Genomic DNA, 27,901 nt, shown 5'->3' on the forward strand with positions numbered 1-27,901 from the left:
CTTCACATATTCGTCCCAGATCCCTCCACACGAGGCGCACTCAGTGGGTAAACTGCTGGAGAATGGGATCAATGACATTATATACAAGTGTGTGAAGGATAAAAAGATGAGACAGAACAGGAGAGTGTGTGTGTGATAGGAGAAGCCTTAAAATGTCCTGGCTTTGCTTACAATACCTGATGACATTTACTCTGCATCGGGGAAGCCAGTTCTCACTGATCCACTAAAAACCTTCTCTCTATTTTCTTCCTTTCTCTGACTGCTGTGGCTTCTTCAGTACCTTTTTGAAGCCCTTTATTTCAACCTAAGGTGAATTTAGCTCAGTATGTTTGACCTCACTGAAGTTATTTTGGCTCTTAAAGCCAATTTTCCATCTCCTCTTAGCTCCTTTTCCAGACTGACACCATTTAAGTGTGTGATGAACAGATTGCCAGGGCCTGAATAGCTGAAAGCTTTGTGTGTTGGTGCTATCTGCTCACACTGATGGAGACAGACTAGAAATCTATTTCCTGAAAGAAAAAAGAGCCAATGCTCCAGGGGTGTTCAGAGCTGTAGGTGAGGATGGGGAGGTTGTTAAGCAGCTAGCCCATCTGATCCTGAGGACTTTGACTGCACTGTCACATCCTTCTGTGGCCTTTCTTGCAGTCATGGTTACGCCTGTAGATCATCCTTGTTTAAACCTGGTCTATTTCCCACTGTATTGTATCCTTATGTTCCATAATATCCTTTTGGTTATTGATAGACCGATACATAGCCGATGCGGGCTACTGCATTCACCGATCCGCATTATTTACAGAGAGCAGAAATATTTTTTTACTTGTTGTTCTACCTCACCTTTGTTAATTTCAATAAAAGTTCTTTTTTTTCTTAAATTGAGAATTGAGGGAGCAAAAGTTGTATCGACTTCAAATATCAGCTCAAGAAAATCGGCAGTCCGTATTGGTCATCGGCTAAGGCTGATGGAAAAAAAAATCGGTATCGTCATCAGCCCCTAAAAGAAACTACACCTTTGTTTGCCTTCTCTCACCCCCCCCCCCCATGTCTTTCCACCCGTCTCCTTGTTTTCTCTGGCCCACTGCACTGACATCCCAAGTCTCTCAAGCAGAAAAGACTAAACAGGCAGGCAATGCTATTAGTTTTCCTAGCTGCTCCCTCCGTCCCATGTTGCCTCCCCCCACCTTTTACTTGTTGCATGACAAATCCTGCACCATATTGTAATAAGCCATCTCTCTATGTGGATGTTTGAAACTAATAAGAACTCCCTTGTGACAATGTTTTGTGGACATAACTTAAGAATGGCCACCCAGCTCTTGTGTAAATCTATCTGTATTAATGAATGTGCTCGTGACCTACTCACATTGTTATCAACATGATTTATGCCCTAACATTCATTCACTGCATTGCTCAGCTTTTTTTATGATCATTTAGTTGCTTTGGTTTATTCTAGTTTTGCAGTGACTTTATTTGCCTTGCACTGCTTGGTGTGACTTATTCTGTTTGCGTGAGTCACACAACAGCATTGAAGTTAGGGCTGCACGATTTTGACAAAAAAGCTAATTGCGATTTTTCTGACGTATTGCGATTCGATTTTAAAATTTAAAAAGTGGATTTTATACATTTGAATGCATATGAATTAATTTTGTTTTTTTATTTAAGAAATATTAATCATTTTTTTCAGAAAAGTTAGTTTTTAACTCCTGAGTGGAAACAAAATAAATACTAATAAATGAAAAACCCATAATTAAGCAAAAATGTATGTCAAATATAAAGTAAGATACAATTAAAAGGTAGATATAAGTTGTACTGACATGGATTATTCTGACTGCTCCTTTTTAATTATCCATGTCACATAAAGATGTAGAGAGCAGCATTAATGTCACCCACTTTCCCCTCAGGGATCAATGGTTTACTGAATCTGAGCAGGTTTATTGATTAAGTTTTCGCATTAAAAACATCCTTTTCCTCACGGTGACGGCGTTTCAACTCGATTCTGTCCATTTCCGCATTCAACAGTAAAATTAGTTTTCATTGGATGATGCCGTGATTGCGTTAACGTGGATTTTATTGGGCCCTAGTGTAGTTGTTGTTAGTGCACTCAGACTCGCTGCAGCGCATACAAGCGTGTGTCCTGTAACCATCTCTGATTGGCCAGCAGCCCAATTCTGATTGGTGAACATATATATAACACTCAAATGATGAAGACGGAAGAAAAAAACCTCAGGATCTGAGGTTAGGTTGTCGCAGCAGTGAAAACCTCAATATCGATGCGATTAAGGTTAATTGTTCAGCATTAATTGAAGCTATGCGCTAGTGATGTCAGTTATGCATATTTTAGTAGCAGTTTTTGAGTACATCTCAGTTTTTGATGGCAATATAAGTAGTTGACATGTTGGATCACAGTAAAGTCTAGTTTTTATGAGCTTTACTGAGTTACAATATAGTTAATGCAACTGAAGTATTGTGTAAAGAGTTTATAGCTATTGCTAATTTCCAACTCTTTCCCCTAGTTGCATTTTTGCATCTGATATTATAATTAATGCACAAAAATGTGAATATTAAACAAGCTCAAAGCTACCATGCTGCAACACAGCACACGAAAACACATACTATCATCACAACAGGCCTATAAACGAAAAGTATGTTATAATAGCATTTCACAGAACACCAAAATGTATACTACAGAACCAGTATTACATATCATGAACCATCAACTCCCTACAGTCAAACATAACCTCCATAATGACGTAAAGTTAATGGGTACAGCTTTGTTTTTCTTTTAGCCAGCACTTAACCTTCATTGTAAAAAGTTTTATTATCTCGTATTAATTTAATTTGAGTTGGCAATGTGTTCCAAAGTTGACAGCCTTTGATGGAGACAGAGGAGTTCCCTAATGTGGTTTTACGATGTGGTATTTTAAGGTTACCATCCACCATGCCCCTGGTTTACTGTAATTATTTTGCCTGGAAAGAGATTCTGGAGCCAAATCGTGTGAGCATTTGAAAATTATTTTGAGAAAATAAAGATGTGTGACGCTCTTAAAGTTCAGTAAATAATCTCTTTTTGGTGTTTGACAGTGATGCCAACGGAGGGCCTTTTTAATTTATCCATTATTTTCACTTTTTCAGCGCTTGGTTTTAGAAAGATGAAATGTTCCTGATTTATAGATGGAATATTTGAGCCCAAAGATTATGTCCAATATCTGACTACATGTTTGAATAAAGTCACTCTATATGAAAAGCATTTGGTGTGCTGGGTAATCTCTTCAGGGTAAATTTGCAAGCTATGGGGGAAAAAAGCAGGCCTTTTTGCAAGCATTTGAGATTGATTCTGCACAGCACTAGGTGGTTCTGACCACTGCCCGCTCCAGCACTCAACCAGTCAGGTGCCTCAGCAACTTTTCCCATCATTTTCTCTGAGCAAGGTTTTTTGAATCCCTATGTGGTTTCTTGAGAGAGTTTTTGTAGCTAGTGTAGAGTGCAGTGTGTTTAAGGATTTATTGCACTGTGCAGGAGTGGGCTGTTAGGACAAAGTGGTATTAGAACTTTCATTTGTACAGTTGAGGATATCTACGATGAACATTTCTATGTTTTTGAGGAAAGCTTATGTTTTTATCCTTCCCTTTGTAATGGAATTTGATCATGAAAATAATTTTGAGGGAACTGATGCAATGTGCTGCCAACTGGAGCAGTTTTTCTAAAGTAACAGGTAACTGTATTGGTATGTGTGGCTGGCGTATTATAGATTAGGTTGACCTATTTATTATAATAAATGTAATGGGCAGCTTTCACTACTTATCAGAACAGCATGAAAAAAGCACAGTTGGATGGATTTCTGCTGTTCCTTAGAAGAGAAAAAGCCACAAGTGGCACATATTGTGCAGCTGTGAGTTGATAAATGTGCCTGTGTGGCATTTTTCAACAGCAAATTTAACCCAGAATTGTCTTTCTGTTCAGACTTTATTTGAATTAAGAATATCGAAGTTGATATTGTATATCTCGTCATTTTGAGGAAAAAATATCTTGCTGTGAGTTTTGGTCCATATCGCACAGCCCTTATCCTCTATATGTAACAGCATGTTCCCTGTGTTTCTACAAAGTTCTATTTCTCTAATTCTAATCTTCCAATATCCAATTCCAGTCTCCAATCTAATGCATGAAGAACAGCTGATAATTTACAGTATCACCTAGATTTGACTCAGTTTGCATCCACAGTGCATGTTTTGATCTGCTCCAAAATGACAGGGGAAAACCCCCATCAGTTACAGAGCTGCTTGTGAACAGGGTGAAGGTAAAGCACGTCAGTGACTTATTCACTCATTTCTCTTCAGCATGTCACAGCCAGTTGTCCCTGCAGACAGTACTCAGGGAAAGCTTAGTAGGATCGTCTGTCTTAAACAGGTGAACTGTATGCAAGTGTGCGTGCATGCATGCAAGTTTGTGTGCTAGCCTTTGTGTCTGTTGGAAAAGGTATGAGTGAGATGGACAGAAAAGGGTCTTTGAGATGTGTGTGAAGGTGAAGTGAAAAATAAGTGTGATCCTGTAAAATAATAGAGGATATTTTTCTGGTTAAATCTAATGTGAGCGTATTTGTTAATGATTACATCCTCACCTCTCTCGTGTCTCTCTCCCATTTCCTCAGCTCGCTGATGCTAAATTGGTGTTTAATTGGTGTTTAATGAGTCTTTATTGTCGTATACGTGCACGTACATACACAAAATGAGTTATCTGTTTATAACCCATCCCTGAGGAGCAGTGGGCAGCCGCGGTGTAGCGCTCAGGGAGCAGTTTGGTGAAGGGACTTGCTCAACATCCCACATTGATGGCCATGTTGGATTCAAACCAGTGACCCTCCAATTACAAGCCTGCTTCGTTAACCGTTAGGGCACCACTCCCCTCTTCAGTAGTATATAAATTGTACTTTAACTGTATACAGAGGATGTTTTTAAATGCACTCAATATTGGAGACAATGTTTTCCTTTTGTAGAATATTTCGTGCTTCAATTGAACTGTTTTATAAAAACCTTGTGTAATGGACCACTCGACTACTGTCGCTGATGTTGAAACAGCAGTGTTGTCGACAAGGAAAATGGTCCGTCTGTGTCTGTGCACTAATGCCTCTTTTTGACTGTTGTCCAAACAGTAAAGCATTTGTATTTGTTTTTAAAGCATTGGGTTGTAGTGGATGCTGTGAACTCTGTACACTAACCTTTAAATACTGGCACCTGCAGTACAGTCATATCCAGCAGTGCACTGTGGCAGTATTTTTATTTTCACAATCTATTCCACCAGAGCATATTCACTGCAAAATAAATTCCAAACAAACTGTGCCTATGACAGCTTTACTTGCGTATATTTGTCATAACACAGAACAAACAAACTTCAGAGTTGTTGTGATACTTCTAGGAAACCACATGTTTCAAAATCATCATGTTCTATAGATATACTGAAATCTAACTACATGGACACTGGAATAGCTGAATGTTTACATAAATAACTCAAAGTCTTTCGTAGGGATGAAACGATTCACTCAACTCCCGATACGATTCGATTCACGATACTGGGTTCACGATACGATTCTCTCACGATTTATTTTACAAAATGGGACTGTAGACAAATTTTTTTTTTGGGAAAAAAAACTTGAAAATGCTGTCCTTTTTTCCTTTTATTTTTTATTGTCAAAATAATTCCTTGATAAACTATTCAAAACAATGCAATTTAACTAAAAATAAATCTTGAATGAAATAAATAAAGGAATAATACAAATGAAAATGAAGCCTATTAATTTAAATTCTGGTTCTATAATAAACAATGCAAAACTGCATAATAGTTCTTTTTCTTTTAAAAGTGCAACTGAAAATGAATTTTGTGCCTTAACAATTGGATTTTAAAAAAAAAAAAAAACGATTGCACTGATTTACGTCATATTTGTTTGGACCAGCAGAGGGCGCTGGTAACACAGTGGTCGGTTGGCATGCAGATATCTTGCAGTGAAGAAGAGAAGCTATGCTAGCAGACAGAGCTAATAGAAAAATGTGACTTTTACAGATATTCAAGTAATATTACAGATATTCTTTCGGTGCTAAAGGGGTAATGAATCATTTATTAACATATTTAAGAGTAGAAGGCAGCCAGAAAGAAAGTATTGGCAGACTCCGCCCGCCGCCTACACTTGTGGATAGAGCCCTCTGCTGGTTAAAAAAAGTACTGTACAAGTACAATTTTCAGAAAATCGGTATCAACCGTGATACCTATGAATCGATTTTTAACTGCCTTACGATTAATCGTTACATCCCTAGTCCTTCATGATAAAAGTAAAGTATGTGTGCTGTTTAGGGGTGAGTATTGGCAAGGATGTTGCAATACGATACGTATCACGATACGTGGGTCACAATACGATATATCGCGATATTCTACCCAGTTAATATCAAAATTAAACTTAGAGATAAAAATTTCAATTTGCTGTATATGTTCATCAGAACATATTGATTATTCAGAGGACACATTGAGTCAAAACTATTTGCTTCAAAACATCCTATTTTTTATTAGTGCTTTTGCACATTTACACTGAAAAAAAGAAAACGCAGTGTTACACACTGCCATCATAAAATAAAGTGCAACACGTTTCTTTTCACTGAAACTACTGTGTAGAAGTCTCAAAGTACCCATGACAACATAATGACTGCATTGTAACAACTGTAAGTGAGAACATTATGAATAAAGCACCCTGAGTTACTGATAATGCAAAAAAATAAGCAGAAATAATTTGTCATATTTTATCAGTTTAAGCACTGATCTGAACAGATTACATGAAAATAAAATGTATGTGCATACATAAATATTGCTGGCATTACAAACTGCCAAATATTAAAAAAAATAAAAATAATTTCCACACCCCGAATGCTGTTTGTGTGTATTTGACTTTTCAGCTTAAATACATTTTCTTTTCGAACCCTAAATTAGCTAAACATAACCAAAAATCAACGAGAAAGAAATATAGTGAATAAAATTACACAACGCATCACCGAATACGGGAGCCTGACAAAGAAATCGTCACAGAATAAAACCAATCAAGTGATCTTTTTTACTTTCACAGGTGGTTCTAAAGATTATCAAGCACTACCAGGAGGAAGGCCAGGGAAGTGAGGTGGTTCAGGGCGTCCTCCTGGGCTTGGTAGTGGAAGACCGTCTGGAGATCACAAACTGCTTCCCTTTTCCCCAACACACTGAGGATGATGCAGACTTTGATGAAGGTACCCATGATGGCTTGCTATAGCTTTGCTTCATTTTAAATTGAAAGTCTTGTTGCTTAAGTGAAAATATTGTATGGCAAATATTGGGGATAATCATGTCCATTATTGCAGAGGTGTTAAGTTTAAGTAACTGCTTTAAGGTTAGTTTTATTTATTTTTTTTTTAAATTTTGATTTATTATTTCGAACATGTTGTGTACACAATCATAACTGATAAAAAGCAGAGATTTGCTTACTAAGAATGACGAGCACCTGTTCGTCCCATCCTTTTATAGGAGGTGGGAGGTTCTCCCATTGAACTGATGCGCTTCACCGGTCAATCAGGATTGGCAAAGTGAAATAGGTAATCTGAGGAATGTAGCAGAGGAGACATCCCATAGTGAGACATCTCACTCATATTACTCATAGAACCAGGGTTATGAAAGTAACCTATAATTTTGTAATTCCTGTGAAACAGATTCAGTGCCGTCAATAAATTCTAAATTTCTTCAGTGACACAGATATCGTAATGTATCGTGGATGTATTTTCTCCGCAATATATCGATTATCGCAGAATCGCTGTATTGTGATAATATTGTTATCGTGGGAAAAAATATTGCGATATATCATTTCGCAAGGTACCTGGCGATACCCAGCCATATACTATACAATCATTTACTCTACAGGATGCAGCCAATTCTTCTGTTGCATGCTTATTGGTTGGAAAATACAACAGGGAAACTGAACTGGAGGCAAACATTTAATGTTTACAACAGGCCCAACAGTAGGGATGAATATTGGCCCAACGACCTGTTTGAGAGCATATGCAGCAGGTGGTGAATCATAACATACCAGTTCTTTATATAATATTATTCTGCTCGTCAGGAATCAATCCTTGATTCCTGTGTGTTTCTGAACCGGTGACCCTCCAATTACAAGCTCACATAAGATATTAGTTCTTGTCTATACAGTGTATGTGAGTATTTCTTAGTGGAGGACCTATACTTATATACTGTATATACCAAGCATGAGTAACTCTTAGTTCATTCATCATCACCTTCACCAATTAAACAAATAACTTTTTGCTTAAGGTAAGGCTGGAACAAAGATTTAAAAAAAAAACAACAAAACCAAACCCAACTTTAGCTTTACTTCACTAAATTTGGCCCTCAGGGTTACACTTTTTAAAATTGTCCACGCCAGTGACGGTCGCTCGCGCGCCACGCGAAAAATTCCTGGTGAGAACCCTATACTCCTTTCTACAGTTGTATCAAAGGATCCACAGACCTTTTGTTTTTACCCTCACACCTTACTGTTTGCCATTCCTTGTTAGAAGTAAAAGAAATCCACCATAAGCCCCACTGGTGGATGAGCGAAACAGCAGCAGATAGAGCTAACAAAGGAGAGGGAGCAGATCTCGGGTTTATGGGTCTCCACCAGCTAACAAGCAACATCATACAATTGGTGGTATATACACGAGTGCTAAAGGTGGCTACAGGTCATTAGTGTCATACACAGTTGTAGTGTCTGTCTGCAATGTTGTTTTGTTGACTTTTGACGCTCTGTTTTTTTTAGTGTCACTCCCACATAGTTAATGAGGTTTACAGAAAGTAACATCTAGATACAAACCCTGGAAGTTTACAGAGTTAAAATCAAACTTCCTCTCACTGGGTATTTTGATCAAGCAGCTTAAGGTGACAAGCTACATGCTATTTACCACTACTCAACCTAATTCAGAATGAAAATGGGATGGAGGTTATTTATGCTTTGTGTGCTGTTTGTAGTTGACTTGTATGGGTGTTTGTTTTTTTGCAAGAGCAGAATGTCATGGAGAAACAGAATAAATATATACTGTGACTGTTTTTTTATAGGATTTTTAGATTGTGGAAAGGCCATTTTGCTACATTTTAGCCACTAAATCAAAGCCATGAAAACAGGTGGATTGACAAAATACTGGAAATAGATGATGATGATTCATGGTTTTGTTTTTACACTGACCATGTATTTTTGCAATCCATCTACCATGAAGGAACTGTTGCTTTGGGTCATTTAGTTATTGCCTAGGTATTACCACACATCAATAGACTTCTTCCTACATTACTAATTCGAAGATGGATAAGAATTTCCCTTTACAGAATAACCCAAAGGCAGATACAGTAGATACTTCATACTATTGAAATAGTTCATTGTTGTCCCTTAGTGTTTGGTGTCTTTCATCTTCATCTTGACATCAACTCATAGATTCCCTATGGTGTGGAGGTCAAGCGAGTTGGCTGGCCAATCAAGCACAGTGACACCATGGTCATTGAACCAGTGTTTGGGACAGCCCAAATTGTGACTGACTGTGGAAACTTCACACTGGACTTCAAGCAGATGTTGTCTCTGGTTTAGGAGTGGTCTGACTTAATGAGCCATTTGTAGCCCATGCCCAGTATGTCTGTGCATTTAGTGGCTCTTGATTTGCTGACTCCAGCCACAGTCCAGTCCTTGTGAAGCTCATCCAAATTCATGAATGGTTTTTGCTTCACAATCCTCTCAAGGCTGCTGTTATTCTTGTTGGTGCAGCTTTTTCTACCACACTGTTTTCTTACACTTAAATGTCTATGAATATGCTTAGATACAGCACTTATTCATCAGACCTTTTGTGGCTTTTCATGACTGTTGCCAGGAAACCTGTGAACTGAACCCGTGGTTTTGACTGATAGTTGGGATAGTTAGTTGGAACATATCTATAGTCTATATTATAAAATCTACAAAGAACAATCTATGCTATGCTAACTACCTACTCAATACTCACAATACCTCTCTATTCAAAATGATCTTAAAGGTCCCATATCATGCTATTTTTCACCCATCTCCATTTGTTCTAAGAACCTAAAAAACAGTATATCAGGTTTCTTTTCCCAAACTCGCCTGTTTTCCAGAGTTTTAGCCTCTGAAAAGTCACTTTCTGAGCAACTCTACACAAACAGGCTGATTTGCGGCCTACTTATGCATATTCAGGGTCCACCTCCCCGCACGGTGACGTAGGGCCAGAGGATGGCCCGCCCTCCTCTCACCCACTCCGTATCCGAGCTCATTCTGCTTTATAAACACAGGACACACATAGACTGTAGAAAATACATAGCACTGCGAGAGAGCTTCCTGGAGGCACGGCTTTTTTTAGCTCAGTGCTGCGTCAAATTTGTCATCAAAGTCGGAACTCGTCATCAAATTGGAGTGAGGTGTTTGGGTTCACCCTGCAGTAAGAAAGGAGCAAATCACCCTCTAACTAACGATTGAGGGAATGCACGAAAACAACACTTTGGGCATGTGTATGAAGCCCAAAAAGCACTTTTATGATACACACAGAAAAGTCAATTTAGCTTAACATGGGCCCTTCAAAACTACTTGCCACATTTTGCAGAGTTGACAGATAGTTATAGTTATAGTTTGTATAGGAGGGGCGTGGTCAACATTGCCGGTTTGTGACATAAAAAGCCACCAAAACGTCACAACCCACAATTCTCAGCCAATAGTAGACTGGGAGACTGAGTTTTTCACCTATTCAGGTGAGTTTCAAATATCGTACTTTTCACAATGCTCTAATTTTCTGAGAGTTTGAGTTTTGAGTTTTCATTATCATTCAAGCATATGTAAGCCATAATCTGAAATTAAGACTTGAAATACTTAACTCTGTGCATGTTATTAACATTTTCTTAAACTGTGCCTGTGAAAGGATTCACGTCTCATTTTCTAAATACTGTATGTTGATAGATTTTTCCTTGTTTGCGTTTGTTTCTGTTGGAAAATTTGATAGACCATTTGGTTTAACCATGATCCTGTTCAACAGCGTTGAAAAATATGCTGCGAGTTGTTGCTCACATTTGTGTCGTAATGTGCTCAGTTGATTAAACCCAGAAGAAAGGGTTCACTGAACACTATTATACTGCAGTCTTTCTTCTCTCTAAAAAGTGGTTTGAGACACACAGACACAGTTGTGCACACCGTTATTCTCTCTTTGACAGTATTTTTTTTTTTTTTTTACATAGTTCCACCTGACGTTTTGAACTAGTTTTTGTATGTATGTAGCCATTTTTTGTAACTACCACAGAACTCTCTTATAGAATGTGTCATTATTACACACAGAAAAGGAGAACAAGAGGCACATTTAGCATGTAGAAAGTTTCAGCAGAGCCATTCACGCTCTCCTCACCTGGAATCATCAGTCACGCCAGATACATTTTGCCTCTAAGATTTAAGTTTGTGGACCAATCCATCTCCAAGCCGTTTTATGTCTCTGTGTGTGCACTTGGCTGCCTGGCTATGGTCTGAGCAAGCATACCTAAATCCTCTTCAACTGACTTATTGCACCCCTGCAGACCCTTCAGATCAGAACTATTCCAATCTATCTCTAAAGAGACAACGGACAGGACTGGCAGCTTCGTGGCTGTTATTACAGCAGTTAGCGCTGATGCCTGTGTGTATGTAGGTGCTATGCTGCTTTTTATCAACAGGTGCCAGTGTGGAGCTGTGCATTCTGTACAGTTCTGTGGAAGTAAATGTGACCACAATGAATCAAGACAAAGGCAGAGAAACAGTAATTGAGTGCACACAGTAGAATCGATCCCAGATTAAAAAAAAAAAAATGAAATAACCTTGACTGAACCCAAAAAATGTCCCATCTTCATTGCAAGGACACCCTGTATCATTGACTCAATGTATAGTACTAGATGTACAGCACTGCAGGTGGGTGCACTTGACCAAGTCAAATACAAACACACATCTAGCCTCTAATTAATGCATACATGCTTTCTTGAATTTAGAGGAGATGACACAAAAGAGAGCTTTTCTGACAAATTCACCACATATGTGAATGTTATTGGGGGGGTAGTACAGTAATCCCAAGATTCTAAAATACTTTAGAAATGTTGTTTGAGTTTCAATGACAATTTGGTACTTACAAGTAAATTTAAATGTAAATGGCGTGTTTACTGAAAAACAAAGAAATGCAATGTTGAATATCAGGTGAGCATCAACTAAAGTGAAAGTGACTGTCCTGCATTGATAAACTAAGAGAGTAGATTGCAGTGGAGTAGATGTCATACTTTTGTGTGCTGCCTGATGGGCAAAAAGGTCACCTCACTTAGCACAATAAGAAAGCCAAACAAAAAAAAATCTCTAGTTATAACATTGCTTCTTGAATGACTCAATTGAATTTTCTGAAATGAGAAGGATTTTCTTGAATGCACCTTTGGTTAAAAACAAGACATAAAATAAAGTATTTCCCTCAAATCATACTGCTGGCTTTTTTTTTTTCATTTAATGATAGAACTGCCACTATAAGCTAGAACAAAACCTTAAAGCGGCCTTTTAAGGTTGATTTTCAGTAAGACTATACTGCAGTTCTTTGCTCATTGTTAGTGCGACTCCATATTCCGCATATTATGGTTCTCCCATTAATAACCTTTGCCCTCTGTCAACACATAGTAAGTTTATTAAAATGTCACTGCCTCCCCTGTTTTGACAGTGTACTGACATCATAATTTCCACTGCATCGCCTTGACAATGTTGTAATGCACACGTGTTCTTTTTTTTTTTAACAAACTGATATGGCAAAAGTTTATTTCCTCCACGTTCTGTGCTATATTTAAACTAAAAACCTCCCAATACAACTTATCTAATTACATTTAAATTGCTCAAGATGCTAACATCAAATGATCCACACATATTTTAATCAGCCTAAATAAAGTCAGTAACTTTCTTTTTTGCCTTTACCGTCTTCCTCAACAAGCCTGCTGGTATTGCTGCTCTTCTTTCTCTAATGACTCTGTAGCTCCGCACAGCAAGCATTTCTCTGCATGCGAGAGTGCAAATTACAATGTGTGAAGGATAATTTGGACACAGTGGCGATTGACTCTTTTCAGACAGCCAGGTTGGCATAAAATTCAGTCAAGCTGCAGTGCTTACCACAACTATTATCTTCCCAGTGTCTTTCACTCGAGGATAGGTCAATGTAAAAAAAATCAGGAAGGATTTTTCACTTTCACGGAAAAACATCATCAATGAAGTCTATTTTCTCCCACAAATTACCGTATAAATGTTTGTTAATTTTTATAGTAGGCGAAAATACAATAACTTCTTGGTTGCGTTTGTTTTTTAACAGTTTTTATGCAAAAAGAAGCTTCTTGCCACGATTAATGTAAAAAGACCTTTTATACATATTTATAATAGCTCCACGTAAAGCAGAAATACATTTGTGTTGAGTTTGTCACACCACAGAAACGTGTCATTGACCACTGAGCCAAATTTGATAGATGAAAAAGATTGCTAAGTATATAAAATTAGGTCTCAAAATCAAGCACTTCTCTCTGCTCTGAGATGCTGTGGGCGTGTCAGTTAGAGGCGCTGGAACCACGCCACTCGTGAGAGGGGCACCTCCTTGTTCTGAGAGCAATATGAAAGTGGCTCCAGCATTGATGGTGCTTCCAAAAGTGCTTGGATCGGGCCAAACGAGGTGTCAGCGGAAATGCCTGCTCCGCCTGAGTCCGGATATGCGCATCCCTCTCAGGGAGAGTCAAAACTGCGTTCGCAAGAGGCGAAATACCAAATTGCGGTGTATAAAAGTGCTAATTTCATGGAAAATGTGGCATCAGCGGACGACTTTTATTCCTCTGAGTCTGAATATGTGGTTTGTTTTTTGCTAGGGGCCAAATTGCGCCCGCTGGAAGTTTGGTGTGCTTCAGCAGCAGGGTCGGGTTTATGCTAATGATGGCGTAAGTAACACGGCTATGATTTCTGACCTGCCCATTAAATGCTGAACACAGAAATTTGAAAGTTTATGGAGCCAAGCTCCACAATTACATTCTAAATGGTTGAATGTTTTGTACATGTGTTAAGGAATACATTTATGACCTATTTAATGTGTTTAGAAGAAAATGTCAGAATTTGCTTTACAAGTACTTTAATAAGTGCTTCTTAACTTTTTTATTGAAGGTACTGAACCCCACAAGATTCAAAGCTTCATCAGTGCATTCACTGAAACCTTTGTAATTGGAAAAATAAAATATGATTTCTTCAAAACATTGGTATATATTATTTAGGGACACACATACTTAAAACTGGGCCATTTTTATTTTTAAATATTTTTAAAAAATACTTTCAATTAATATTTTCATAATTTAATATTTAACAATTATCATAATTTCTTTTAATAAGTTCATCAATAAGATCATGGAATTTTATTTTGTGCCAGACATTTTTTACTGTGTGTGTCTTGGCCCCTGATGAACCCCTGAGACTGACTCCCTGACCTGAACCCCTGGGGTTCGATCAAACCCAAGTTAAGAACTACTGTTTTAAATGTAAACTTCCAACTTTTGTGGTCAACACGATCATCATCACAGTCTCACAATCATTTATGAATTTGATGCTATATCATATTTTTATACTAGCTCCACCCTAAAACTTGACTCTACTGTACATGTTAACATCAGCATAATTTTTTATTCAGCCCAGCGGTGTGCCACCCATAAGCATCTAAAGCATGATAAGGTTGTCGTTGTTTTGGCCCTAACAACTGGTGGTGTCTCACTAGCCATTGCTCGGTACTTCTCTTGTTATAAGGGTTTGATATTCAACCCACGTCACCAGTATTTGGCGGCAGGAGAAGGTATCCTGAAGGTAGAACAAAATTAGACGGCTCCTTCTCTCGTTCACCCTCCACTAGCCTCTTTTTTATTTTCCCTGACTCACTGCAGGTAAGCACTTCCTCCAACCTGCACTACCAACATTTCATTTGCTTTTTGTTTGTTAGTATCCAACCGCTTCCATTATTTTCCATTATTTTCTTTCATCCCCTTCTTTTTGCAGCAGTATACAGATTAATAAAGCATCCATCAAATATCCTGTTTGAACTATAATGTTCACAAAAGTAAGCAGTTGTTGTGAAATTTGTGAGGAACACTTTGTTTTGCAATTATTTTTTTGTTATAGTAGAGAGTATACTCTAAGATCTTGGTAAAATGTAATTAGAGCTTTTTTGTTTGACATTGGAGCAAATTATATTCATTGTTAGGGCGATCATTAGGGCGACCGTGGCTCAGGTGGTAGTGGGTCGTCTTCTGATTGAGAGGTTGGGGGTTCGATCCCAGTACCTGACTATGTGTCGAAGTGTCCTTGGGCAAGACACTGAACCCTAAGTTGCTCCCAGTGGTCGACTAGCGCCTTGCATGGCAGTCCTGTCCCACTGGTGTGTGAATGTGAGAGTGATTGGGTGAATGAGCTGATGTGTAAAGCGCTTTGAGACTGCTTCAGTGTGGTGATAAAGCGCGATATAAAATCAAGTCCATTTACCATTTACCATTGTCTGAACCTGAAATTCCTATTTTCTCATTGCACCAAGTAAAAGCAGACAGTTTGGGGTTAAGTAAATTTAGAAACACTGCTTTACTGATGACTTTTCCCCATATCCTGGCTAGCAACACATACCTAAATTATTAGTCGGTTTTGATAATATTTCAGATATTTTTTAGTTGATTGTTTATTATTGAATGTTTTCACTATTGGAGAGAGCACAGTTGACCGAGTCAAATTCCTCGTGTGTACAACATACACTTGGCGAATAAAGATGATTCTGATTCTGATTCTGATAGTGTGAAAATGTGCGGTGTCTGAAAATGTTCTTTCCACTGCTTTACTTTTTTGATTTCTGCAAAGTTTAGTTTGATATCTACTAGACGTTTTCCATGAATATGTTATTTCCCCCACTCCCCTTGAAATCAATTTTAAAACTACCCAGTGCTCCTTCTGGCTATCCTGCGTCCTGATGCCAGACTTGATTTCGATCCAACAAGTGGGGCTCCTCGGCTGCCAGGCCCCCCCACTTGGCTTCGAACATCCATGTTGGCTGTGAAGATGACAACACTTGTCAGGGAGGTGAAACCAACAAGTTGTAAGCATGCTTGTTTTCAAACTGCTTTTATTCAGTAAACAAAGCTATGCTCTTCTGGATGAATTAAATTAGCTGGTCTTTTCATAGCTTTTTTTAATGTCTGCTTTGTAACACTACACCGTATAACTACATTGTAGCACTTCCTTTTCTAACAAGAAACTTAATTAAGATGAGCCTAGAAAGTTCTCCTGATGTATAAACAACTTCTAGTCATTAACAAGATTGATTTTAGCTGATTGTCACTCTTATTTTAGGTTGTTTGTTGTTTATGTCACTCCTGCTGATGCAGTTTGAATTACTCAGCAACCCAATTAGCCACATAACTTCAGATGGGAGAGGAAATGATTGGGATGTAAGATAAAAAAAATGACTCCCTGAAATATTATAAGGAAAAATTTGAGCTGAAGCTATTTCATTTATCTTGATCGTCTGCTGGTATGTCGCTTTGAAACGTTTCTGACATATAGCCTATCATCTTCCAGAAAACCTCATTGCCTCAATTTATATGCCCTTCACTCTCCTGTTGCATCATGCTGGTGCTGGATGGACATCATCTGAAATTTCAGGCTAGGTTTTTTTTTTTTTTACTAAGGAACAAATTGCAACTGCACCATTTATATTACCATACAGATTACACTGTCCTGACATCACTCTCCAACAAAGATTATCTCAACTTTAACCTGAGCTAAAATCTGATCAAACAGAATAAATGATAAATCCCTGACAGCACAGATGCTTTGAAAGCAGTGTTTGTTATGACTCGGTATTACAAATATTTTGCCCCCCTTCTCTCAATACAACACAACTCAGGGCTCTACACTAACTTTTCCAGTGGTCGCACTAGCACAGAATTTGGTCGCACCCTTTTTTTTGAATGGGTGTGGGGTGGGTGTGTAGCATAGCTGCATATGCTGATAAATAGTTGACTTAACTGGTGTACTGTAGTTTTGTTTGAAGTTAAGATTGACAATGACTTGAGATATTTGGAAAGTGTTTTCAGGTTTTAGTGACAATATTAAGTTTTTTTGCAACAAGCAGTGGCTGAAATAACAGGCCATTTATTTTATGTAATTCTAAAAGAAGATGTAACAATTTTTTTAAATAACAGCAAAGCATAACAACAGGTTACATGTATTCTGTTTTTTTTATTTTGCAGAAAGGCTATACTTGAATTAACTTAACATTAGCATAACCAATTTAGCATCTGCATTGCTTCACCCCATGGAATTCAATTCAGAGGGTCCAGCTCTTATAGTGGGGTCTCCTAACCCTCTTCCCCTGGTCAGGGGTCTGCAATCTTTACTCTACGAGGAGCCATTTTGCCCTCATCTCACCTGGATTAAAGTCCTCCTGGAGCCAAAAAATACTGTGCATACGGAAAGTATTCACAGCGCTTTGCTTTTCCCACATTTCATCATGTTGCAGCCTTATTCCAAAAGGGATTACATTCACTTTTTTCCTCAAAATTCTACACATAATACCCAATAATGACAACATAAAAAATATATTTTTTAAATGTTTGCAAATTTATTAGAAATAAAGAATGAAAATATAACATGTACATAAGTATTCACAGCCTTTGAGATCAAGCTCAAAATTGAGCTGAAGTGCATTCTGTTTCCACTGATCATCCTTGAGATGTTTCTACAGCCTAATTGGAGTCCACCTGTGGTGAATTCAGTTGATTGGACATGGTTTGGAAAGGCACACACCTGTCTATATAAGGTCCCACAGTTAACAGTGTATGTCAGACCACAAAACAAGCATGAAGTTGAAGGAATTGTCTGTAGACCTCCGAGACAGGATTGTCTCAAGGCACAGGTCTGGGGAAGGGCACAGAAAAATTTCTGCTGCTTTAAAGGTCCCAATAAGCACAGTGGCCTCCATCATCTGTAAATGGAAGAAGTTTGGAACCACCAGGACTCTTCCTAGAGCTGGCCGTCCCTCTAAACTAAGTGATCGGGGAAGAGAGTGAGAGTGACGGAGGTGACTAACAACCCGATGGTCACTCTGACAAAGCTCCAGGGTTCCTCTGTAGAGATAGGAGAACCTTCCAGCAGGACGACCATCACTGCAGCACTCCACCTATCAGGCCTGTATGGTAGAGTGGCCAGACAGAAGCCACTCCTTAGTAAAAGGCACATGGCAGCCCGCCTGGAGTTTGCCAAAAGGCACCTGAAAGACTCTCAGACCATGAGAAACAAAATTCTCTGGCCTGATGAGACAAAGATTGAACTCTTTGGCGTGAATGCCAAGCTGAATGCCAAGCGGTTTGTTTGGAGGACACCAGGCACCGCTCATCACCTGGCCAATACCATCCCTACAGTGAAGCATGGTGGTGGCAGCATCATGCTGTGGGGATGTTTTTCAGCAGCAGGAACCGGTAGACTAGTCAAGATTGAGGGAAAAATGAATGCAGTAATGTATAGAAACATCTTGGAAGAAAAGCTGGTCCAGAGCGCTCTTGACCTCAGACTGGGGCGATGGTTTATCTTTCAACAGGACAACGACCCTAAGCACACAGCCAAGATATTGAAGGAGTGGCTTCAGGACAACTCTGTGAATGTCCGAGAGTGGTCCAGCCAGAGCCCAGACTTGAATCCCATTGAACATCTCTGGAGGGATCTGAAAATGGCTGTGCATCGACGCTCCCCATTCAACCTCATGGAGCTCGAGAGGTTCTGTAAAGAGGAATGGGCCAAAGTGGCCACAGATAGATGTGCCAAGCTTGTGGCTTCATATTTCAAAAGACTTGAGGCCATAATTGCTGCCAAAGGTGCCACAACAAAGTACTGAGCAAAGGCTGTGAATACTTATGTACATGTTATATTTTCATTCTTTATTTCTAATAAATTTGCAAACATTTAAAAAAAATGTTTTTCATGTTGTCATAGGGTATTGTGTGTAAAATTTTGAGAAAAAAAGTGAATTTAATTCCTTTTGGAATAAGGCTGTAACATGATGAAATGTGGGAAAAACAAAGCGTGAATACTTTCCGTATGCACTATACCTACTCAATGAAGACACTACAGTCTCAGTTTACATGAACAGTTAATGTATTTGAAAGGCTACAAAAGTAACTTGAATTTGATCATGCATGATCATGTGGTCAACGCATGCTAATTGCTCATTTCTTGCCACGCATAAAGCATGCATATTTAACCGGGCAGCACGTTGGCAGTTAAATGAATCTGGTCCTACACAATTAAAATCTCTTATTTTCTTCCAGAGTATTGTTTTTGTTGGTTTAATTATCTTACCAGGGATTTAAAAGTTAAGGTTAGCCACAGGTGCAGGAAAGTTGATGGTCTGTAGATGTTGCAGGAGGTGAAGTAGGAAGGTGTTGAGTCATTGCACAACGTGATTTATTTTAGGTTAACAAATTGTTATATCTTGATTTTATTTGTCATTAATAAAATAACTCCTCATTTCAGTATTTTTTTTTTTTTTTTTTTAAAGCCATTGCAAAAGAGTCAAAGGGCCACATTAGGCCCCAGAGCTGCAGGTTGCAGACCCCTGCCCTGGGAGAACCACAGCTGAACATCTGGCCTGGCATCATAGTCCATCAGTTCTGGTCCCTCCATGCTGATTCTGATGAGCCTGTACGTGCTATCACAGAGCTCGGCACATTTTTCCTTTTCACTGCTGCTCTCAATGTGAGCGTGCCCTGAGTGAAGGACTCATTGTGCCTGGCCCCGTTCATAGTTGACCGCGCACATTCCAAAGGAGCGCATTGGTGTTTATACTCGGTGCATTCACCTTCAGCCAAGTTGTGAGTGCGCACCATCTCCTCACCCGGGTCATGCAGGCATAAAGCTCGACCCGACCTGAGCCTGACCCATTAACTTAAATTGTAGGCCCGAGCCCGAAGCAAACCCGACGTAAATTATTATTTTATTGAACGTAATGCAGCTGGTAGATTATTAGCGTGGTAACACGCCAAAGATAAACAAACACACAAAGAACACACCCACACTACTGTGGTAACAGAATTGTTCACTCTTTTCCCCGCATACGCTCGCCCGCCCTTTCCCCAGCCTTCCAGCCAATCAACACTCAGAACACATGTAAACAAAGACACACATTGGCAGAGAAAGCTGCACGTACCCATGATGCCTTCTCGGCCATGGGAAATCTCAGCATCAGTTAACCACTGAATACACATGGACATGACGGAGCGCTCAGCCACTCCGTCCAAAATAAGGTCAACCATACGCACTTGCAAGGATGCAACCAGATAAAATTTTCACTCGCACACACTGAAAATATACTCGCATATGCAACCATTTTGGTCGCAGTCTCGAACTTTGCAACTGCTGCTGGAAAAGAAAACACGAGCTGTTTTTTTACTTAATTCATTTTTAGTTAGCTAATCAGTGCTCAGTCTGAAAAAGTATTCACATTTTACAACCATCACTTTGTGGAGCTTGACTAGTGTTTTGGGGCTGTTGCAGCACAACAAAGTGCCACAGTGAACAGGTAACATAATTAGACATTTATTCCAAAAACTGCTCACACTACTAAGTTACTTTGGTCAACAAGTACTTTGTACTGAGACAGGGACCAGGTTTTGCTCTAGTCTTGAAGCACAAAATTTCTTTTTTTTTTTTTTTTAAATAATTTTGGCAATTTATCACAATATTTAGCTAAGCTTTAAACTGAACCCTGATGTTACAAAAAGATGAACTGTCTCCCATATGGAGCCAGTATGACTGAATAATCATTGTCTTCTCTTTCTATGTTTTTTCCCCATCTGATTAATATTGTCATGGTATTACTATAATGGCCTGTCAGAGTGGTCGTAATTGTAGTGCTCTAGAAATGTTCTGCCATGCCTTGTTTGTGCTTGGTAAACCTATTACCTGCCTTTGATTCCTCGGACTTACCTTCTTCATCCATCATTGTCCATCCAATGATGCTTGACATCTTCCCAGAACTCTCATCATCTTCCGAGGCATTGCCGGAGTCATCTTGGCTTTTTCTCTGGACGCTATTTCCTTTATTTTTCAATATCCCCTTTGGACTACAGCAGGTATTCTTTTTATGAGATGGCTACCAAGCTATTTTTTTATTCTGAGAAAAAAAAAGATTTATAGTATTGGCAAAACCAGATCTGCTCTACTCGTGTTTGTTTATACATCTCTGAGAACACCATTATTGTTTTGACGAGTCCTTGTCAATGTGATGTAGTGTCTTTTTATTTTACCTTTAAAAATTAAGTGAAGCAAAAACAGTTGGATTAATTTTGTATGCCCTCTAAAGGATAATGACAGCGATCACAGAGAATGCATCATGTTCTGTTCTTAGAATGGAGCCTTGGCGTTTTAGTTTCGACTGGTTTTGACAATCCAGTTTAAAACATTAAGTGTATCCTACCACATGCAGATTCCTAGCTGCTTAAAATTATTGCAGAAGCCGTGAAGTGCAACAAAAATAATGCTAAAAGATGATAAAATATCAGATCATCTGAGAATATGGCAAAGCAAATGAAGTGAAAACAAAACAGAGCTTATTAAAGTCAATCATGTCAGCTTTTTCTCCCCAGCCGGGCCTCAAGGGTTAGTGCTCAGATTTTTTGGATTTTTAGTTGTTGACAGTGGCAGGCATATTCACGTTGGGTTAATTGAAGTTGAAAAGGATTACAAAACGCCTTTGACATGATCTCTCTGCTGCTATCTCTGAATACGCTGCTTAGTATGCAGCCAAGCATGTGTTCTGAAAATTTTTAGCTCTCTTTTTGATAAGATCTAACCTGGGGTAAACTTCAGGACTTTGATATATCACACTACCTGTCCCAAATGGGAAATTGATTTCCTCCCTTTTCCCCAGATCTTTCTCAGCGGGATAATATAAAAATCATTTTGAAGACCACCTTTTAGAGACATTGAAACACTAAAGAAATATGTTTTAAATTAGGATTTCATTTTTCCTTGCCACTTTGGCTTTTTTGATTTAGTTTTAGGAAGCGTCACAATTTTTTATCCCCATATCATCCCCTGTCTCTCCCTTTTCCTCTGCCCTTATCTCTGTCCCCTCGGAGCTCTCGGTCTCCAACTGAAGCGTGGATCTGAAGCTCACCGTGAGCAGTGAGCTGGGCCTGGATCTGCTTTTGAATACTCACCTGGCGTTACATAAATCAAGAGTCAGATTCCCCTGGGTGCCATAGCCACTGCCATCAGTTACAGTTTTATTCATCAGCTCCTTTGTTTCACAGTGATTCTATCCCACATTAAATTTTGTGTGTGCCTTTATGCAGAGTAGGTTCAGAATGCATTACCGCAGCCTGTTGCTAATCCAGATGGGCTGTAGGAACTCGAGGGAGGAAGAGGGGTATAAACAGGGGGGGTAGTATGTGACAAGGAAAGGTGAAATGAAGCGAGAGGGCAAGAGCGAGGAAAATGAGGATCAGGATGAGGAGGTGGAGGTGATGGAAGAGAGAGAAACTGCACCACCACTCTCAATTTTGACCTCGGATCCCATTTTCCAGAGTAAACAGCACGGTAGATGGACAACTTAAGTAAACAGTTGAAGGAGGCAAAAAAGTAAAAGATGTAGGCGGCTCTTTCAGCTGTCACATCATCTGGCTTTACGCAAACAGGATTTTAACCTCTATGAACCTGAACATGGGAAAGCTTCTGTTCTCCCAAGCACAGATTGGTCTTTAGAGTGAGAGAGAACTAACAATATTCTTACATGAGTGAAGCTGAAAGGAAGACAAATGACTTGTGTGATGGCGCAGTTAATTGCCCTCACATAGATACAAAGTCATGTTCAGGAGAAGCTATATCAGCCTATACAGACAGCGGGCTGCCGCTTAAACTCCTGCAGTCAGTGGGGTAATATTTTAGTTTTATATTTTATAAGCAGGGCAAGGTTTAGGAACATTTTTTTAAGTTATACTTTGAAACTTGGTTTACATTTTGAAATAAATCAAAGTCATACTTGAATTTTAGCTTGCAGCTCATGATGGCACGGGAAGGTTGTTCAAACTTATGAATGTAGATGTTATAAACTGCATTAATTAAGTACTTCTTACCAATTTTTAATACCTACACAAATAAACATATGCATGAACAAGAAAAAAATAGAAAAGAAAATTACACAAGAAAATGAATATGTGGTGAGAGTTTCTTAAAAAAAAAAAGAAGAAACATTCAAATTTTCAAAATTGCTCCAATGAAAACGATTACACCTGAAAAACTATTTTCATGCCAGCCCAATATGAATAATATAGCAGTAATGAACAATTTAGTACAATGATGTAACAGTGACTAACAACATTTTACAACAAAGTACCAAATGAGAAGCTGAGGGCCAGTGTTAATTTTGTTGTTAAAGTTTTCGCAGACATCATTTTGTGACCATACAAAAACCAGACAATTCAACAACATGAACGCAAACTACAGTATATCCAAATGCATTGATGCTTTCATTATGAATAAAACAAAACAATAATCAGAAATAAGTTTGTCTTTCAGAAGCTGTTCTTGCAAACTAAATTGCAAGAATGAATAAAATAAGTCTCAAACGATATTTGATATTATGGAATTTAAGCCACTTCCTTTTGTTGCGTACGACACACACCCTTTGTCCTCCACCTGTCAGAAAGACTGTTAAACTTTGAAAATAAGAAGTAACTAATTTCTTCCCTTTCATTTTGGAAATGATGATCACACTTCACATGCAATGGATGGTTGGCAACGAATGGGTGGATGGTGAACTGGTGGGTGTGTTATGCACACAAAACGGCTGCTTTCATAATCCTTTCGCTGTTTTTCCTGTATCAGTGTGTTCCTGTTGTTTCATATGGCTGTTTGCGCACACACGCACCGGCACTAGTGTCTCTGTGCTCTATTCTATGTGCAATGAAGGCAGCTCTCTGCGGGGATCGCTTAACTAAGATTAATTGCACCTAATACACTGTGCCAGGTGGAACACGGACTGCTGTGGGTGCACTCGCACTGACACACTCACAAAATAGAAGCACACATCCCATTACAGCTTTGCTGCTGGAAATTAGCCCCGTGCCTCTCCTGACACCTTGGAGCAGACCACAACTCGATACCACCATTTACTTGCAGACACGTTGTTCATTTATCACGGTTCCCTTCTTTTGTCCTATGGACAAAATGCAATGACACCCAGAGAAGCTCCCTGTTCTCCCTCATCAATGTTAGCTGATCTCAACAATGCCCCCTCCCCCCATTGACTATGTACCTGCTAAACTAGATGTGTGTACATATTATTTAATCAATGGTTTTGGTATGTTGTACATATGTAATTGACTTCTTTCACAGCAAGCTTTTTCCAAATAAAATCCTACACATTGTCACGCTGTTGAACAATGTTGCTCAGCCTGACAGGTTACACCTGTCCTCACTGACAGACCTCTGAAAATTGGTTCAGGAATGTTGCTGTGCTCAATGTGATAATATAAAAATGGAATATGGCTTAGAAACAACCTTCATGACATGGTTTGACAGCAAATATAATTTAAAATAAAGCCTCCCTCATAAATCCCTCAAGCAAAAATGTATTTTACTTGAAGGGCATAATGATAATTTCAGGTTTATAATTCACTTATTAATTTACGTCAATTCAGATTTAAAAAGCGAGATAGAATCCTGACTCATCATTTTACTTATCTTGGCAAAAGTAAGGGTGCAGTCTGCAACTCTTATAAAAGTGACTTTTTGTCATATTTGCTAAAGCTGTCACTATGTAAGGACAGCTTTACATCAAACTAGTAGTTTGTGTGAAAAAAAACAGGCTTGTTGAGTCCCGCCCCCTGCTGCTCCTGCAGCCTTTGGCAGATTGCCAGAATGCACCGCGACTGAGCAAAAAGAACCAATCAGAGCCAGGATTGTGTTTGATGGACTGTGACAGCTGTTGCTCACAGGCCCCGCCCCTTTCCTGGGGCTGGAGCACCGTCTTTTTTACAGTGTGTGGTCTGGAGGAGTCGAAGATGGAATTGGTGATTTTTCTGCTTGAAATAATTACTGCTGCTGGATTTACATTGTTTGATTTGTAATTGTTCCACTAGAACTTGTGGTTCCACTTGTGGTTCATGTGTGCGCAGCAGCCTCCGTGTGGGCTACTGTGAGTGACACTGTGTTGTTGCTGCTGAGGTGTGTGCACATTGAGAGAGAGAGAAGCGCTGCAGTTATAGCTTGTGCAACAGTGCATGTTATATTACTGTGATGTTGCTGTCAGACTAACGTTAGCGTGTTAGCTCCTCTGAGGGAGTGACTTTGGAAAGTTTGGAGGCAGGGCAAGAGAGCAGTGGGGAGGGAGGGTTCTGAGAGTTGCAGACTGCACCTTTAACAAAGAGCATTTCAAGACTGTCTGTCTTCCTCTTCTCGTGCATGCATGGGTTCTATCATCTTTTTTTGGGTCAATACTTTTTTATTTTCAATTTTTAGAATGAAGCATTCCATCCAATGTAATGAAATCTCACTGACTGCAGCCATTGTATGGATTGAAGCCAAGGAAAGGGGGTGGGTGCGGTCTGGTCATGGCTATGAATGGTAACATGGCAGGTGTGCGTTTCTTTCCCAGACTTTAGCTTAGCTGTCTATTCTTATTCCAAATCAGATTTTTTCCGCACAAAACAATTCAACACTAGTCTTGCTGTTAGCTCCAATGAGTTCCTGTCATGGTTGCACCGGGGGGTGTCGATTGCTCCTCAATTATACATAGAAATTCAAGCATTAAAATGGGCTTTTACTACCTGTCTTTTTGCTCAAGATCTTGAGCGGAACCAAGGAAACTTCAAAAGGAAGCCGAGATCACAGATTTAAGTTTTCTAGTAAGAGACCAAAGTTTAAATCATGGTCCTTCCAGATAGAGTTGAGATTCGGCCCAAAAAATCCAGCCCGACCCGACCCGGGCCCGCGGGCATAAAGCCCGACCTGACCCGACCCGAGCCCGACCCATTAACTTAAATTGTAGGCCCAAGCCCGAAGCAAACCCGACGTAAATTATTATCTTATTGAAAGTATTGCAGCCGGTAGATTATTAGCGCAGTGCCTCGCGCGGCGAGGGGGGGTGCGCACACACTCACCGCAGCCCTAAAGGTATTGTAATGACGTGACGAGCCGTTATCACAGTTTCACAGGTTTTAATGGAGGTCGTAACACGCCAAAAATAAACAAACACACAAAGAACAGTCTTGCACCGTCATACACTCACACTACCGTGGGAACAGAATTGTACACTAGTCTTTTTCCCGCTTACGCTTGCCCTTTCCCCAGCCTCCCAGCCAATCAACACTCAGACCACATGTAAACAAAGACACACATTGGCAGAGAAAGCTGCACATAACCATGATGCCTTTTCGGCCATGGGAAATCTCAGCATCAGTTAATCACTGAATACACACAAGTGGAACATAACCAGAACATAGAACCCAGTCCATTACAGCATTGCAGACCAGACCTGGTGGCCCATGCGTGGAGCGCAGACCTGACTGAAGCACGCAATCATAGTTGTTCCCTGCGCTCTAGCAGCAAGTGAGGAATGAGAAAAATCAGCAAATAATATTCAGTGAATGTGGACGCTGAACAACTAAACGCAACACAACGCTGTCAATATCCCGTCCCATTACTAGCAGAAATCACTTTAGAAATAATACCACAACAATAAAGAAGTGTTTTTGTGTTTATTAAAAAATAATATTATTGTAATAGAGATTAAAAAAAATGGTTAAAAAGGAAGCCTGCGCCCAGCGGGAAAATGAGGGTCGGGCTCGGGTTGGGCTTGGACCAAGAATCTAAACTCTACTTCCAGATATGGTAGCAGTAGGCTTTTGTTAGCTCAAAGTTTTATTGGTGGAATGTTGCTCAGAGGAAAAGTGCATTGAAAGATTAGTCTTCACCCTTAAGAGGAACAGGTTATTAACTTCAAGGCCTTCAAATGTTATGATTTTTCTTTCTAGTAAAACAACACGTACTTACGTAATAGTTGGTTAACCTTTGTTTTAGCATTATATTTGTTGCTGTGCTGGAATTCATCAGGGTTGTTACAAAAGCAAAAACAATACTGCGTGAGGATGAGTGGAGTAAATGAGTACAGAGTAAAAGTGTGTTGTTGAATGAGTAGGTCAGCAGAGGGAACTCATTCAATCAGGGTTTGTGGTTTGAGTCCAGAGGCCAACAAAGCACAAAAATAGAATGAGTTCTGTAGTTAAACCTGTCTTCACTTCATATAAAATAACACAGGTAAAATCAAGTACTTACAAGAGACCATGATTCTTTTTTCTGAACAAACAAAATATCAGTTATTTTTTACACCTTTTTATAAAACTAATGCCCCTTTTTACACTAGCTCTGCAGCTTGCACTACTGGTGTGGGGTTCAGTGTCAGAGTGACCCTGTTCCTGGTGCATACATCACAGATGCCCCTATACAGAGGTCTCTACTGCCATGGCACAGACTACCACTTTACAAAGCCAAGTTTAGAATGTTGCTCAATTTGGCCTACGCTAAGACAATTGAGTGGATTTAGATTCTTAGGAATGAACAAATGTGCTGACAAGTCACCACTTTTTTGTTGATCCAGAAATTGCAGCAATTCTATGATGAATTCACCTATGTAATAAGATCCCAACTTATTAACTGGAATGCGACTCATCCTGTCTAGTCTTGGGTAAGAAGACTCCTCAGATGCCCACTCACACATGTGCACTCCTCTTCTTAACTTGACAGTGGCTGAAAAGTAGAGCTTCATCTTGTGTATATGTC

General features: G+C 39.3%; 1 protein-coding gene across 1 annotated transcript in view; it reads left to right on the top strand.

Moving 5' to 3' along the window:
• Positions 1-27,901, top strand: part of LOC114477863 (eukaryotic translation initiation factor 3 subunit H) — a 65,121-nt gene that overhangs the window by 5,746 nt on the left and 31,474 nt on the right. Inside the window, exon 3 of the mRNA XM_028470523.1 lies at positions 7,094-7,250. Within this exon, the coding sequence (XP_028326324.1) occupies positions 7,094-7,250 (157 nt within the window). The remainder of the gene's footprint in view (positions 1-7,093; positions 7,251-27,901) is intronic.

Source organism: Gouania willdenowi, chromosome 16 (genome assembly GCF_900634775.1).
Source record: "Gouania willdenowi chromosome 16, fGouWil2.1, whole genome shotgun sequence".
NCBI lineage: Eukaryota > Metazoa > Chordata > Actinopteri > Blenniiformes > Gobiesocidae > Gouania > Gouania willdenowi.